We start from the raw sequence: 17937 nt of genomic DNA on the forward strand, positions 1-17937 counted from the left end.
TTTTGCGGCATTCAAACTCCGGTAATCCACACACATCCTCCAACCAGTTATAATTCCGGTCGGAATTAGTTCATTTTTTTCGTTGTGGACCGCAGTGACACCTCCCTTCTTCGGAACAGTCTTCACTGGACTTACCCAACCAGTATCTGAAATCGGGTAAATTATACCAGCATCAAAAAGTTTCACCACTTCCTTTCTCACCACCTCCTTCATTATAGGATTAAGCCTCCTTTGAGGTTGCCTCACTGGTTTGACATCATCCTCCATGAGAATTTTGTGGGTACAAAAAGAAGGATTTATACCCTTCAAATCAGAAATGGACCACGCTATGACGGTCTTGTGTTCCTTCAGAACTTCTATCAACCTTATTTCATGCTCAGAAGACAACCCCTTATTAATGATGACAGGGTAAGTCTCCTCATCACCCAAAAAGATGTATTTAAGAGTTTCAGGCAGCTCCTTTAACTTTACTTTTAGGGCACCATCTTCTTTGTCAGAATCCTTCTTCTCAAGAACCTCAAACACAACACTCTTTTCTTCCTTAACAGGAACAATATCACGTGCCTCAAGTTCTTCATCAAGGTCCTAACTAGAAGATTTCTCTTCTTTCACCTCTTCTTCTAAAATATCAAGTCTAAAACAATCACCTTTATCAGAAGCTTGTCTCATAGAATCAAAGACATTGATGGTGATAGTCTCACCATTCATTCTTAACTCGAGCTTCCCTTGTTCAACATCAATCATAGCCTGAGCAGTAGCCAAAAAAGGTCTACCCAGCGAAAGAGGCATTTCAGTTTCCTCTTCCATGTCCAACACCACAAAATCTGCTGGAAATATGAATTTGTCCACTTTCATAAGGACATCTTCAATAATACCACTAGGCTTCCTTATAGATCTATCAGCAAGTTGAAGAGATACCAAAGTAGGTTTCAACTCAGTGATCCCCAAGGATTTATAAACAGAAAGAGGTATCAAATTAATGCTAGCCCCAAGATCGCATAATGCCCTGCCAATTTTAGTGTGACCAATTTCAATAGGAATGTTGAAACTTCCAGGATCACGAAGCTTAGGAGGAAATTTCCTTGTAATAATAGCACTGTACTCCTCAGTAAGTGCTACAGTTTGGCACTCTTGCAACTTGTGCTTCCTTGACAATAGATCCTTCACGAATTTAGCATAATTAGGCATACTAGCCAGAGCTTCAGCAAAGGGAATGTTGATATGCAACTTTTTGAAGATATAAAGAAATATGTCGTACTGCTGCTTCTGAGCATCTTTCTTGAATCTTTCAAGATAAGGTGCCATGGCCCTCACATATCCAGGACTCATCTCAAATTTCTTCTTTTCAGCAACAATCGGTTGCTCTTCTTCTTCACCTTTCTGAAGAGGCTTCACAACCTTAGAAGGAATTTCAGCTTCTTTTTCTGGCTCCTCAACCTCATTAAGCTTCTCATCAGCTCCCACATTTATGTTTGGCTTTTCTGGATATACCACCACTTTGCCACTTCTAGTTGTGATGGCCATACAATCTTCCTTTGGATTAGTAATTGTATTACTAGGGAAGGTACCTGGAGTTCTATCAGCAATTTGTTTAGCTAATTGGCCAATTTGATTCTCCAAATTTTTTATAGATGCATTTGTGTTCTTTGTATTAGCTCTAGTCTCCTCCATGAAAGCATTAGAATGCTGAGCCATTTGTCCTACTAGCTTATCCAAATAAGAAGGTTCCCTGGTTTGGATTAGTGGAGGCTGCAAATAATTATTAGATTTGAAGTCAAGACCAGTTCCCTAAACCTTCCTTTGAAAATTACTACTTCTAGCAGAAAAATTCTGATTTCTTGGAATATTTTGCTGCGGAGGTCTTTGATCATACCAAATGCCATTCACCTGCATTTGTTGAGGAGGATCAGAAGACAGCAAAGAAGGACATTCATTAAACTCATGATTGTCCTGGCAATATTCACACACAACAGCAACAGCTTGAGCTTGAACTTCAGAAAGCTGCATTTTATCAAGCCTTGAAGTCAAATTTGCCATTTGCTGAGATAACAACTTGTTTTCAGCCAGCACCACATCATTGCCTTCCAGCTGAAGAATACCTCTCTTAGGCTTATATGACAACCCTTCATTTTCATTAGCTTCCATTCTCTCAATCAGCTCAAGAATCTCATTTGCTCTCAAGGATTTAATAGTACCACCTGCAGCCCCATTCAACACCATTCGAATGTCAGGTTTACAACCATTGAAGAAGATTCTCACTTGATTGTCAGCAGTCAAGTTATAATGAGGACACCTCCTCAGTAAATCCTTGAATCTGTTCCAAGCTCCACACATAGTTTCACCCTCTAACTGAGTGAAATTGGTGATATCATTCACCATCTGATTATATCTCTCCATAGAGAAGAACTCAGCAAAGAACTTCTGAGACTAATCATCCCATGTAGGAATGCTGAGTGCAGGTTGCCTTTCCAACCAACTAAGAGCTTTTCCTTTAACAGCAAAAGGAAACAATCGCAACCGGATTATATCATTGGACACCTGAGGATGTTTAGTTGTGTCACAGACCATAAGAAATCTGTCTATGAATCTGTGAGGATCTTCATCCTCCCCTCTTCCAAACTGGGCTCTCTCCACCAATTGAATAGTGGAAGACTTAAGCTCCCAATTATTGTTACCAATTACCGGATGAACAATGCTTGAGTTCGGCCTATTGAAAGCTGGAGTAAGAATAATATCCATGAGTGGATTTCCTTCTTCATTATTTGCTGCCATGATTGGTGATTCACCTGATATCTCCTGTGTCTCTTCAGATAGAGTACCAAACTCTTTGAATTCAAGCTTTTTCTGAGCGATTTTTCTATTTCTCCTTTCGGTCTTTTCAATCTCAGGATCAAACAGAAATTCTGCAGTTTTACCTCGCATACAACTCAGGAAAAAGATTAGTAGCACTTTTCAAATAAAATAAAAATAAAATAAAAATAAAAATATTCACAAAATCCAATCTTAAAGATCAAGATTATATGATATAAGAAATGCCAATCCCCGGCAACGGCGCCAAAAACTTGATGCTATCCAGCAAGTGTACCGATCGCACAAGTAATATAATGATAAGAAAAGTATCGTCTCCACAGGGATTGTAATCGAATATCAAATAATTGTTCCTATTAAGACGGAAGGAATTCGAAGATGTGTGAAAAATATTGTTCATTTCATTAAAAATAAGAACTAAAGGCAAGAACGATTTTTAGGGTTTTTGTTATGAAGAATAAAACAGGGATTGGTTTTATAAAATATTAGAAAACATTGTAGCTAGAGTGCACTCACCAAATGATCCCCGCTTCTTACTCTGGATTGATTTAAAATACTCATTTAAATAGATACTCAGATAATTTATCATCTAAAAATATTAAGTAGTTAACCCTCAATTCCTTGCAAGGTTAACCCTTTAACGCCAATTGGAACCCTAATTCCTTGCAATGTTCCTCATGGAATTAAGAAATGATAAATTAAGCATCTGCAATCAAATATACGTCTATTCCTAGCACGCATACAAATTGTTATCCTACTCCCTTTCAAGATCAAAACCCCAATATTCCTATCTAGGGTTCTAACCCTCAAACTATCATCAACTATTAGATTGATCAGTTCTAATAAAAAGGATAGAAATTACGCACAGAGTAGAGATAAATGTAAATATATAAACGAGTAAAAATAAATCAATCTGTTGTAACAAGGGTTCACATAGGGTTTGTGACCCTAACTACAATAAAGAGTACTAACCAACCATGATCATGGCTGACATAAAATTATAACAGATAAAAATGAAAGAATGTAATTACAAAAAGAAGACTAAGAACAATCCTATTTTCCTCTCCTCCTTCTAGAATCCTTTTTTTTCTCTGTCGTCGAAAAGATTTTTCAAAAGTCCTCACAGCGTTGTTTTTATAATCCTGATTCGCTACTTCCAAAATTTCCCTTTCAGAACGCGGACATTTTTCTCACAACCTGACGCGGGATCGTGGCACAATGGCGCGGAACCGCGCCACTTCTCTGGAACGTATGCCTGCATTCTATCTGGCGAAAGATCGCGCCACAATGGCACCAGATCGCGCCACTTTTCTGGTAAGTGGCCCAGGGAAAACTGGTTCACCTAGTTTCAACACCTGTACAGATTCGCCCCAACAGTCTTTTAAAATTTCGTTTTCTCCTTCTTTCTCCCTATATAAACATAACAAATAGGTCAGAAATATCATTGAAATGGAAAAGTCAACATAATAAGCAAATATGTAAATAAACTGCTCTTTTATGACTTAATCCTTATTATTTTTAGCTTGGAAAACTACATATGCCAGAGGCACATCAGTAGGCGGAGAAAGAAACAGAACACCATAGTGGTAGGGGAAGGAAATAATGTAGTCACTGAGCTCATCCCATAAGATTTTGAGACGTGTGTAGTAGCCATTAACATTAAGGGAACCTTGATTAAGTGAGGATATTTGTTGTTCGATTTGGAAAATTCATGGACCATTTGCTCGGAGAAATTGAGTTTTTAGATCTGTCCAAATTTCACAAATAGTAGAGAAATACATGAGACTATCAACTATTCCTTTGGAGATAGAGTTGAGAAGTCATGAGATGACCATTAAATTACAACAGGTCATGTAAACAAAGAGGAGATCATTAGCGGATGGACGACACAATGTACCTTTGACAAAACACAACTTGTTTTTAGTAGCGATGGCAAGGAGCATGGCAAGGCTCCAAGAATTGAAATTAGAGCCAACAAGTACATGGGTGACTAAGACCAAAACCAAATGATCAACATTGTACATGAAGAAGTGGTTCGTGGTGTCATCCATTGGAGAAGAAGAACCAATGATAGGACTACAATTGAATGTGGTGGGCGAGAATTGTTAGAAGAATTGTTGCCGCAAGCCATGGAGCAGGCAAGGACTAAACAAGAAACACATCTGATACCTTTTTACAATATGAAAATAAGAAGGAAAAACAAAGCAAAATCAAGGTGAACCAAAGAAGAAGATGAAAATTTATCCATTTTCCATCAATTGTAAAATTTGTCTGTACATGCTATATGTTTATAAAGGAAAATTAAATTTTGTTATGCACATTCTGTTGTAACTAACTAGTGGTGTAAAAAGTTAAGAATATACTTTGGTTAAAAAATAGAAATATAAAAAAGAGATATATATATATATATATATATATATATATATATATATATATATATATATATATATATAAATTAAAACACTCAAGATCGATACATTCTGAAGAGGCATATATCTGTCCGGATTAGGGGCGTTAACGAGCCGAGCCGAGCTTTGGTCTTAAGAGGCTCACCAAGCCTGTGTTTAAATGTGCCAGCCTGACCAAGCCTGTTACCTGTTATAAATATAATTATCGACCTGTGGCCTGACTCATTTACAAAAAAATAAAAGTCTGATTTAGCCTGTTAGCCTCTTTTAAAAAAAAAACAAGACAACAAAAATTTATCCAAACAGAATATACAATCAACAACACTAGTAATTACATAAATATTCATAAATTCAATGTATATCCAAACAGCATAATATAGAACAAAGTCATTCAAAAAATCTGCTTAACCAATAAAATGAGGCAAAATGGATTGAGAAGAGAGAGAGAGAGGGTTATTACAAGCAGTATAAAAGATATAGAATAAAAATAAAAATTAATATACTAGGTCAGCCTGAGAGGCTATAAGGCCGAGCTTTTCAATTGGAACCTGAGGCCTTTTTATTAAACGAGGTTTTATACAAGTTCAAGTCAGGTTCTAACAATCAATTATAGACATGTAAGCTCAGGCCTTCACGAGCCGAGCCAAAGGCCCTTGGTTTGTTTAGCACCCCTAGTCCGGATACTTTTTAGACGAATCTAGAGCTTAGAATAGAGTGCTCTTTTACATGAAGAAGCTGAAAATGTCAAAACTCTAAGAGCTGGCATCTTTTTTTAAGCTAAAAATTACTTTTAAGCTAAAACCAAAAAAAGAGTTTTAAAAATAAAACTACAAGTTGTTTGATAATTATATAAAAAATGTAGCTTAAAAGTAACTTATAAGTTGTTTATTTAAAAAAAGCACATATTTCAAAAAAAACCTGAAACAACTTAAAAAAGCTCTTCCTTTGAGCTTTAGGCTTTTTTCTTCATTATATGAAAAAACTCTTTTTATTATAATAGCTTTTGTACAAACTTGTTTGGCCTAGCTTCTGCTTATAAGAAGAAGAGAAGTTAAAAAAAAGATCTCCCAAATAGGCACTAAGTGGTTCTTTGGAAAGTCTTATTTTTAGCTTCTCTTTTTCTTATAAACATAACATAGCCAAACATGTTTTAATAAAACTGTTATTATAGAATGAGCCTTTTGTTATATGAATAATAAAAGCAAAAGCTAAAAGCTTCATAGATTTTTTTTTCAGTGTTTAAGAACCTGACCCGACCATCGACCCGGCCGGGTTTAGGGGTCACTGGGTCACGGGTTCAACCGGAGGGTCACTATGCTGACCCGGTTTTATATATTAAAAAAATATAAATATACATATCCTATATGAAAATATTAAAAACAAATCACCAATCCTCAAAGCTTCAAATTATACTTAACATAATTCACCAATTACAACCACAAGTCAATATTACACAACCTAATTAAAGTATCAAGATACCAAAATACAAGACTCATATTCTAATAGGGTCACTATGCTGACCTGGTTCTGTCTCTTTTGAGAAGGTCTCTGACAAAGGAAAATTGAAAGGAAGTAAAAATGAGTTTTTGTTTTCCATCGACGACCGTAAAGATTTTATTTGAATGGGTAAAACTCTTACCTTTTCTAGAAGATTCACGGCAGCGAGGTGAAGATTGAAGAGTCTAGGTCACTGGGAGAGAAGAGAACGATTACATTTAGGTTTGCAAGCATTTTTATTTTTATTTTTTTAATAAAATGATGTTGTTTCATTGAATTTTTTTTTTAAGAAAAAAACATGCAGTGACCCTCTGTGACCCCTCTGACCCGGGAGTCACTGAAACTTGGTCGGATTTTGGGGTCGGAGGGGTCAATGTGCATATAGGGTCCAACTTGTGATCCCAACCCCCAGAGAGGAGGGGTCAAGGTTGACCCGGGTCAACCCGGGGGACGGGGTGGAGTTTTAAAACACTGGTTTTTTTAAGTTGTATATTAACTTTGGGTTTATTACTCTTACAGGATATAAAATTATCTCCTACAATCTCAAAACTACGTCGTTTTGAGAGTTAAGAGAATTAATGAATGATGTTTTGACAAAATTCATGTAATAAATAAACAAACAAAATTACTGAAACAACCTTCATTAATTTCCATAATCCTCAAAACGACGTAGTTTTGCAGTTGCAGGAGATAACTTTATCTCATGTGACATGAGAAATAATAAACCCATTAACTTTTTAGAGTTCTAATATTTTTTTTTAATTTTACCCTTATTCTAAGATTGTATTTAATAGTTTTACTCTTTACCAAAACAAGTCATCTTAATAACAACTTATTTCATCTTTCCTCTTTCAAAACCTTTAGTTAAGTTTTATATAATCACCAAATAATGTTTAACTTTATTTTTTAAGGGTTTTTTTTTTAGTTTAGCTAAAATGTAGATTTTAACTTTAAAAAAATATGTGTCAAACATGCTCTAAATGACATAAGGTGCATTTATAATGCAAAAATAATAACAATCTTAGATAATCAAATATGAAAATCCTAAATAAAAATTATTAAATATAAAATTCTAATCAAATATTAATTTTCTAAAATATGAAATCAATAATAATTTCTTGAAAATATATTTCTTTTTCAATTTTGACAAATAATATAATGATTCTTAATTGATATATAATATATTAATCAATAAATTTGCTTCGTGTTCATATGGAAAAGTAGAAATGCGTTAATTTTCCAATTAAAAAACTGGTCCTCTCTCGAGTAATGTAAAGTGTTGTAAAAAAAATGATGATAGGAGCGTTTAAAGTCATCACTAAAGTGATCCTTGAATGTTGTTAAATATTTTCTCTGTAATGTGTCTTTTTTCATCTTTGTTGGAAGAGGCGTTGTGTAATTCTCATCGGCCATTTGTTTCTTCAGGAGTGTTGTACCTCCTCTGCCTTTGAATAATGAAAAATATCTTTCCTTAGGAAAAAATGCTTAGACTGCAGTTATAAAATTATAAATATATATATGGGAAAAATGTTTCTGCAGTTAATGCAGATATATTATCTGCATTTATTCTCAAAACGACGTCATTTTGATATTGAAATCTTAAAAAATTATAAATATAAAGACTATTATAACCCTGAAATAAATTAAAATTACAAAAACATCATGATTTCTGTCCCAAAACGACGTCGTATTGACTTACTGCAGAAAAAACGAACCCTATATATATATATATATATAAAGAGTCAACGAAATGTATAATAAATACTGTTATGGGCAATTTAGTCATCTAAATCAAAGTAAAATTAGTATTAATGAGGCATTAAAACAAAATTCAAACTGCATTAAATATAGTGAGATTTTCAAGAGTAATAAATGTTTCTTTGGTGGCAGATTCTGAGAACTTTATGTTTTCTTTTGTATTTTAGGTTCTGTGGTAAACGGTAGCCTCTTCAATAAATCCTTCTGTCATACACACCTTGCCTCTTCAATAAAACCACTATTTCTATTGCCACCCTTTACTCTACTTTTGTCCATTGCTGATTCATTGCTCTTACTGTACATGCATGCACCCTCCTCCAACCCTGCATAAATATGGGTTCATGAACATTTTCTCAAAATAACTTTCTCACTACTAGTACTAACTAGCAAGGTGAAGTTTTGAGACTTACCATAATATTTTGTTTGTTGTTTCAGGAAGCCCCACAAAGAAAAAAAAAAAAATTATTTTTTTTTCAATTATATATATATATATATGAGGTGGATCATTTGACACCGGTGTCAAATTTAAAGTTTGACACCTCATCTGAAGGTCGTTAGATCAAAAAAGATCAACGACTCTGATTTGTAAGCATGTGATGTCATTGATCTTTTTTGATCAAACGGTCCTATATGAGATGTCAAACTTCAAATTTGACACTGGTTTCAAAGTATCCTACCTATATATATATATATATATATATATATGCTTATGCTTGAAAGTTGAAACTCTCTGCTTTAATATATGTCATTCTCTGTCTGTGTTCATATTTTTTTCAGGTTGAACAAGTGTTCTTTTTTTTTTGGGGAGTGTTGGATTGCAATATTGAAATAAATGGCAGGGTTGAGGGAACAGGACCAGTACATGCCAATAGCGAACGTGATAAGGATAATGAGAAGGATTCTTCCATCACATGCGAAAATATCAGATGATGCAAAAGAGACAATACAAGAATGTGTGTCTGAATACATAAGCTTCATAACCTCAGAAGCCAATGAGAGATGCCAGCGTGAGCAAAGGAAAACAGTAACCGCAGATGATTTGCTTTGGGCAATGGGAAAGCTTGGCTTTGATGATTACGTTCACCCTCTTATCCTTTACCTTCACCGTTACCGTGACATTGAAGGAGAACCCTCTTCTCTCAGACGCAGCAGCACTCTTACAATGCCTTATTCTCCGCCACCACCACCAACACCAACACCACAACCACAACCACCAGGTTCTTGTTATGGATATGCCATGTTTGACCCTAATTTAGTGGGGTTCTATAGGGATGATGTTGCATCTGCCTCTGCTACTTTTATTAACAGCTTTGACCCTTATGCTCACATCAAACGTGATCCTCAATGATCGACAGATATATAAGAACAAGTAGTAGAATTGCTTCTTCAAGTTACATTTAAACACATGCAGGGCAAGTGCTTTATATAGCACGTTGAATTCAGACTAAGAGTGCTTCTTTCTTAGATTTCATTTTTATGAATCATTTTAGTTGTTTTTGTGTTTGTGGAACCAACTAGAGAAATACAGGGATGTTAATCTCCGCTTGTTATGGTTTAGAGATATATGGGAATAAATTATTCAATGTTGTTGTTATGCTCAAGCTTCTATGAAAAGGATAAAGTTGAACGCTTATTGTATTATTGCAATATTGGTTGTCACAATTTAAGCTAGTTTATTCAACCAGTAGGATTGTTCGCGGTGAGGAATTTAGATAGTTTATATTAGGTAATGAGTTCAATTTTCATCTTTTTATATAATTTTTTTTTTTACTGGTATGTCTAAATTTGAAATCGCCATCTGAGTCAAGTTCGAGTCATTGATAAATCAACGTTACCAATGAAAATGACGATTTCTTTTTTCAGTTTATTCATTAAAATTATGACTATTAATGTGTTCATAAATGACTAAGATTTTTCAAAGATTCATTTTTCAAAAACTTTGAAATCCCGAACCTTTTCACCTAGGTAGCTGCACAAAAATGAGTAAAAACAATTATATTTAATTAAAAATAATATATTTCTCCTATTTAAAACATTATTATTACTTTATCATTTTTCTCTTCTATTTATTAAAAAAGGGAGCAGTAAAATTTAAGAGGCGGCAAAACGGGTTAATTTAACTCGCCAGGTACCCATTTAACCCATCACAAATAATAGGTTGGGTTGGGATTCTTAATCCGCCAATTTATTTTAAGTCAAAATAGATTCAATTCATAGCGGGGCTGGTTGACCCGTTAGGTCAATTTTTTTTTTATTTCTTTTACTATCAAATAGCATTTTATGTGTCATGTTAAAATTTTGTGATTTCCAAAATTATTATCTTAGTATTCTTCTACAAAAAAATAAAGAAAAAAATATTTTATTTATGACAAAATTCATCCATACAAGAGACATTCTGATTGAATATTAATGTACATTATTCTCTTTACCTTGCACACACATCTCATTCAACAGTGTGAGGGTGCGTTGCCATGCGCACAACATGAGCCCCACATGGGCATAATAGTTTGGTAGTCACACCAATCTTCTCCCTCCTATAAAACCCCTTATCAGTTATCACCATGAGAGAGGCACCTTCATTTCCATATTCTCTATGGCATTGTCACACGGTTAAGTGCCAGAATCAAGCTCAAACACATGCCTCCCTTTTAGCTCAGTTATTTTCTAAGCTGAAGCACACCTGTATTACGAGAATATCTTTTGGTGCTATAGATACACCGAAAACTCAGTGCATTTTCTACTCATATTATGATACATGTCTTACTTTATATTAAATCATTCTCTTTTTTAATTTTAAAATAAATTATTTATTATTAATTTGATAAAAATAAAATACATGTCACAATATGAATAAAAGATTCACCGAATTTACAGTGCATCCGTACATCCCAAAAATTTCCCTTTATTACAGCTTTGATTCTCAGTGTCACTACTCCGTTGGACCCTTTTTACGAGTAAAGTTTCTGTGGTCCTGGACCAGAAATTATTTGGTGAGACTGTGGTGAGATAAAAGAAGAAAATGTTCAAAAGAGAAGAGAGAAAAAAAAATTAATTCACGTGTTAATATTTTAGTGAAAGGACCATGTGGTCCTCGATCACATTAAAAAGTTTCCCTTTTTATATAGATATACTTCAGTTATTTTATCCACGTCATCAAATTTAATAATCTTGAAAATCTCACACTTATATACATTTAATGCATTTGAATTTTGTTTTAATGCCTTAATAATTTATTTTGACTTGGATGACCAAATTGCCTTTTAAGCGATAAATCTCTCTCAAAACTGAGAATAGTAGTCCTGAGACTACAATACTACTTCCAATCTAATATTGACAAGTGTATTATTTTATCCACGTCATTATCTTATTAACCATTAAAAATTCATTTATTATTATCAATTACAATAATCTCCAATAAGCTTTTCCGCTAGTAAATCATTGCTTCATCAAATTCCACTCCTCTGTCACCGATCCATCCCATCACCATCAACTAGTACATCATCATTTTGATACCGTACGTCTACATTGCACCGACATAAAATACGAGATACGATACGACACGCTGAGACATTAATTTAAAATATATTAGATTTCGACATATTAAAACATGTTTTTATATTAAATTATTTTTAATATATACAATATAGTATATATTTAGTACATATAACAACTCATAATAAATTATATAATCAATTAAAATTTTATTTTTACTGAAATTTATTTTGAAATTCATTTAAAAAAGCAAGGCATAAATAATTTTATTATTTTAAAAGTTCATACAATAGCAGTTGACAACAATATTAAACAGCCACTTAAAAGATGACATGACCAAGTTATTTTAAAAAGAAAGAAAAAAAAATCCAAATACAAGGTCTCAAATAATAACATTCTATTGGTCCATTCAAGAGCACACGGATAACAAGAATTAAATCTACTTTTATTCTATCTCACACTCAAAAGCTTTAGAGTCCCTATAGGCCAAGAGTTGCAGAAATACGTGGTTGGAACGGTTCACCACCAATATCCATGAAAGCTTGTATCTTTAGCACAAGAGTTAAACGGGAACATCTCTCTAGCCTTGCTTTTCTTCTAGGCATGCTTCTTCTTCTTCTTTTTTCTTCTAGTTTTTTTGCCGAAACTTTGTTTCCTCATCGAATCTGAAGTGATTCTCGTGGATAGTGTTTACGTATTTTATAAATATTTTAATTCTATAAAAATTTCAAAAAAATTATATTTCTACCCTTTGACTGTGTCAGACACGTCAAAATCGTCTGTCGAAATAGTCAACGTGTCTAAAAAATTGACCGCGTTTCGAAACGTATCGAAATGTGTCGGACAATTTTTTTTTAAAATGTTGTGTCGGTGCTTCCTTGCCTTAGACAACCATTTCAACATTCCCTTGACACACGACACACCCTTCAAGGGCGTTTGAATAGGAAAAAAAAAGTTTTACTCAGAAAATAATTTTGCCAGAATGTGATAGAAAATATTTTTTTTCGGATAAATACAAAACTATGTTTGGTTGACTAAAATTTGTCTCGAAAATATTTGATTAAGTTTACTGAGTTGATGTTTGGTTGATTGTAAAATAGTAGTAGGAATGTAGGGTTATTTTACAAACATAACCCCACTTTTACTTTTTCATTCAAAATTAGTACACAAAAAGTAGGGTTAATTTGGTCAACATTATTTTGGTTACTTTTTACTTACCTATGCAAAAAATTATACAACATAATCTATGGATTTTCTAACAAGATAGTCGTACAAGAGTTTACACATAGCAACAAAAACCAGGCAAATTTTTTATCGAGGAAAGATTTGCATTTATTGGTACCAAATATGACTTTCTAATTCTCCGTATCAAGCTTTCCAAATAATTCCGATATAATCTCGGTAACAAATGCCCCTTAGGGGTGTTTGGTATGGAATGATGCCGATCGGGAATATTTATTTATCATATTTGATATGGGTATTGTGAATATAATATCAGCAGTTTTTTTTTCCAGTATTTCCCTTTTCAACTACACAAAGGCAAAAAATTATTTCACTCCAGCCTTTGGTATTTTTTTTTTCCCATGGTCTTAGATTCTGAATATAATCTGTTGAGTCAAAAACACCCTCGTGATATGTAACTGCATGTGTAAAGAGATTGCCCATGGTCTTTGGTATTTTGGTAATTTCAATTTACATTCTCATCAATATTTTACCATCGATCAATCATAGCATCGGTTAACCTAACTTTTTTGACAAAATTTTGTCCAACCAAACATTTTTTCGTAATTTACTTGGGATGAAATTTTTTTTACCAAATTTCCAACAATCTTTTTTTTTGCGTGAAAAAAATATCTATCGTACCAAACACTCTATGAGAAACTGTTTATTGTTCCACCACCATGCACAAGTGGAACAATGCATTTGAAAACATATTTCATAGAAGCAAGCCCAAGTGGCAGGATTCTCTCGAAACTGCAAGGCGCATATAGGTTTTATAACAACTTGCTATCTGTGTTGAACCTTTATAACCAATGTATTCGGAAGGTTTATAAACTTGCAAATTGATCTTTTCATATTAAAATCTTACATTAAGTGAAATTTTTGTATTTATTTTTATTTTCATTAATATTGATAAATTATAATTGAATCCACTTGAAGAGAGAAATAAATATAAAAAAAAAATAAAATGAGAAAATCCACTCTCTATATCTTTACTAACACCTTTTTTTTATATTAGTTGTTTTATAAAATTCTTCAAATAGAAATTTATTTTAAAAGTAAACAAATCTGAATATATTTATTGTCGGTTTAATTTTAAACACATTGTGATCTTAATTCATTAAAGAGCATTTTTTAAGAAATTATTTGAAAATAATTAATATAAAATGACAATTTATTATTAGTTTTCTCGTTATAGTAAAATTTAGAAAATCTAGAAAATAAGATAGTTAGTCACATATTTTAAGTATATTAAACCAAATAGATATATAAACTTAGGTAAATTATTTCTGTCGTTGATGTAGAAATGATTTTGTCCGTCATAGATATAAATTTATTTTATTTTATTAGGATTAACGTTGAATTTCGATAAAAATAAAAAATAGTGGATTCTTATTTTGTGTCTAAGACATATATTGTTTTTTTGTCACTGCGGACCCATAAACTTGCAATAAAATATGAGTTTGTTTTTTCTTCACGTTACTGCAATCTGCAAATAAGTTATCAGTACTAGTTAAATACGACGTTGTTTTGGAGCAAAAATTAAGATATCAGTTAAATGTGAAAGAATACGTTGTGTATTGATCTGTGTCAAGGAGTTACAATATATAGAGACACTAATGGGCTTAAGTGTAAGGCCCAAACCTAATCCAAACCTAATCCAAACCTAATCCTAATACAGTTAGAATACAGTCAGACTATTTACGGATAAGACAGAATCCAATCATATCTAATCAAATCTAATCATATCCTATCTAATATTCTAACACTCCCCCTCAAGCTGGTGCATATATATTATGAGCACCAAGCTTGTTACAAATGTATTCAACCCGAGGACCTCTAAGAGCTTTAGTGAAAATATCTGCTAGTTGATTAGACGAGTTGACAAAAGTTGTCTTGATTTCTCCTGACTGAATCTTTTCCCGAATGAAGTGACAATCAATCTCTATATGTTTGGTCCTCTCATGAAAAACAGGATTAGAGGATATATGTAGCGCAGCTTGATTATCACAGATGAGTGTCATGGGTTGTTTCTGTTCACAAAGATGAAGCTCCTGAATCAACTGCTTTAACCAGATCAACTCGCAGGTAGTATTTGCCATTGCACGATACTCAGCTTCTGCACTAGATCGGGAAACAACAGGTTGTTTCTTGCTTTTCCATGAGATTAAGTTTCCTCCGAAGAAGACACAATAACCAGAAGTAGAGCGTCTGTCCGAGGGTGATCCTGCCCAATCGGCATCTGAGTAACCACAAATTTCTGTATTTCCCTGATCCGAATACAACAAACCTTTTCCTGGTGCTCCTTTGATGTATCGGAGGATCCTCACAGCAGCATCCCAATGTGAATCACAAGGGGAATCAAGGAACTGACTGGCCGTACTGACAGCGAAAGAAATATCTGGCCTAGTCACAGTAAGATAATTGAGCTTCCCAATTAGCCTCCGATAACGTCCAGGATCAGATAACGGCTCCCCCTGTCCGGGTAATAACTTGACATTAGGATCCATAGGTGTATCAACTGGTTTACTCCCCAACATACCAGTTTCTTCTAGGATATCCAAGGCATATTTCCTTTGACAGATAGAAATGCCCTGTCTTGATTGCGCCACCTCAATTCCCAAGAAGTAACGCAGCTTCCCAAGGCCTTTGTTTGAAATGTACTAAACAAATGCTGTTTTAACTGACGAATTCCGTCTTGATCACTTCCGGTGAGAATGATGTCGTCAACATAGACTAACAAATAGATACACTTATCAGGAGATGTAATCCTATAAAACACAGAATGGTCAACTTTACTGCGGATTAAGCCAAACGCCTGAACAGCAGAACTGAAACGACTGAACAGCAGAACTGAAACGACTGAACCATGCTCGAGGAGACTGCTTGAGACCATATAAGGATTTCCGAAGACGACACACCTTTCCAGACTCCCCCTGAGCAACAAAACCAGGTGGTTGCTCCATGTAAACTTCTTCTTGTAAATCACCATGAAGAAAGGCATTTTTGATGTCAAGTTGAAGGAGTGGCCAGTGACGAACAGCAGCAAGGGCAAGAAAGAGGCGGACTGACGCCATCTTAGCGACCGGAGAAAATGTATCGCTATAATCAAGGCCAAAGATTTGAGTAAAACCCTTGGCAACTAAACGTGCCTTGAGACGATCAATATGGCCATCAGGTCCAACTTTCACAGTAAAAACCCAGCGACAACCAACTATAGACTTCTCTGGAGGAGCAGAAACAAGGTCCCAAGTGCCATTGGAATGAAGTGCAGTCATCTCATCAAGCATTGCTTGGCGCCACCCTGGATGGGAAAGTGCTTCACCTGTGATCTTAGGAATAGAAATAGAAGAAAGACTAGAAACAAAGGTGAAATGAGGTGAAGAAAGACGGTCATAACTCAAAAAGGTATAAAGAGGATAAGGGTTACGAATAGTACGTGTACCTTTTCTTTGAGCAATGGGAAGAGTCTCTGATGAAGGATCCGGAGGGGAAGAAGCAACAGCAGTGGGCGATGAGTCAGCAAGAGTCGAGTCGACAGGAGGCACAGTTTTGCGACGCAGATAGGTGAGAAGTGGACGGTCCTCAGGTATAGAAGCAATAAGTTGCTCATCTGGAATAGAAGCACCTGCAGCTGGCAAAGACAAGTCAAGAAAAGGGACAGGAAGTACATGATCAACCTGTGACATCTGAGATGGGATAGAATTAAAGGGTTGTTGATCAAGAAAAGTGACATCAGCGGAAACTAAGTAACGCTTAAGGTCGGGAGAATAACAACGATAACCCTTTTGAAGACGAGAATAACCAAGAAAGATACACTGAAAGGCTTTGGATGTTAACTTATCCTTACCAGGAGTGAGATCATGAACAAAACAAGTACAACCAAAGACATGTGGAGTTAGAGGATAAAGAGGAACATCTGGAAGCAATAGATTATGAGGAATGTCATTGTGGAGAACAAATGAAGGCATGCGATTGATGAGAAAACAAGAGATGAGTACAGCATCTGCCCAGAAGTGAAGAGGAACCTGCATATGAATAAGAAGGGTACGGGCAGTTTCAATGAGATGTCTGTTTTTACGTTCAGCCACCCCATTTTGTTGTGGAGTGTGAGGACAAGTAGTTTGATGTAAAGTACCTTGTGTGACCAAGAAATTAGAAAAATCAATAGAAACATATTCCTTAGCAGTATCACTACGTAGAATACGAATAGAAACACCAAATTGAGTATGGATCTCAGTAGAAAACTTTTTATAAATGGAAAATAACTCAGAACGATTTTTCATTAAATAGGTCCAAGTGCAACGGGAAAAATCATCAATAAAGGTAACGAAATACCGAAAACCTAAGACAGACAAGGTACGACTTGGACCCCAGATATCTGAATGAACAAGAGAGAAAGGGGCATCAGCTCGTTTATTGACTCGACTGGCAAAAGAGGAGCGTGTATGCTTCCCTTGTTGACATGACACACAATCTAAAGACTGAAGACCGGACAAAAGAGGAACCATTTTCTGCAACTTTGAAAGACTTGGATGACCAAGGCGACTGTGGATAAGTTGTGGAGATTCTGTGAGAGAGCATGCTACTGAAGGACGAGGCACATCCGGATAATAAAGCCCCCGTGACTCACGACCCACTCCAATCATTTTCCCCGTACCCGGATCCTGCACAGAAACAGAATGGTTAGAGAAAGTAATGGTGCAAGTGAGGGAGTGGATCAACTTACTAATAGAAATTAAGTTATAAGGGA

At 34.7% G+C, this 17937-nt stretch overlaps 1 protein-coding gene and 1 non-coding gene across 2 annotated transcripts; both read left to right on the forward strand.

Annotated features, from left to right (window-relative positions):
• Positions 1-2275: 2275 nt before the first annotated feature.
• LOC133307409 (small nucleolar RNA R71) lies at positions 2276-2381 on the forward strand. Its single transcript, XR_009751031.1, has one exon. It is a non-coding gene; the product is annotated as a small nucleolar RNA R71 (small nucleolar RNA).
• A 6922-nt stretch (positions 2382-9303) lies between these two features.
• On the forward strand, positions 9304-9819 carry LOC133307406 (nuclear transcription factor Y subunit B-9-like). The gene has a single exon (XM_061507917.1). The coding sequence runs from the start codon at positions 9304-9306 to the stop codon at positions 9817-9819; it is 516 nt and encodes a 171-aa protein (XP_061363901.1).
• The last annotated feature ends 8118 nt before the right edge of the window (positions 9820-17937 follow it).

This window comes from Gastrolobium bilobum, unplaced genomic scaffold (assembly GCF_033153095.1).
Source record: "Gastrolobium bilobum isolate Gb01-03AN ecotype WA unplaced genomic scaffold, APGP_CSIRO_Gbil_v1 utg325656, whole genome shotgun sequence".
Lineage (NCBI taxonomy): Eukaryota > Viridiplantae > Streptophyta > Magnoliopsida > Fabales > Fabaceae > Gastrolobium > Gastrolobium bilobum.

Bases quoted from the DNA above. Each gene is read 5' to 3' on its own strand.
- LOC133307406 (XM_061507917.1), top strand. From the start codon at position 9,304: ATGGCAGGGTTGAGGGAACAGGACCAGTACATGCCAATAGCGAACGTG.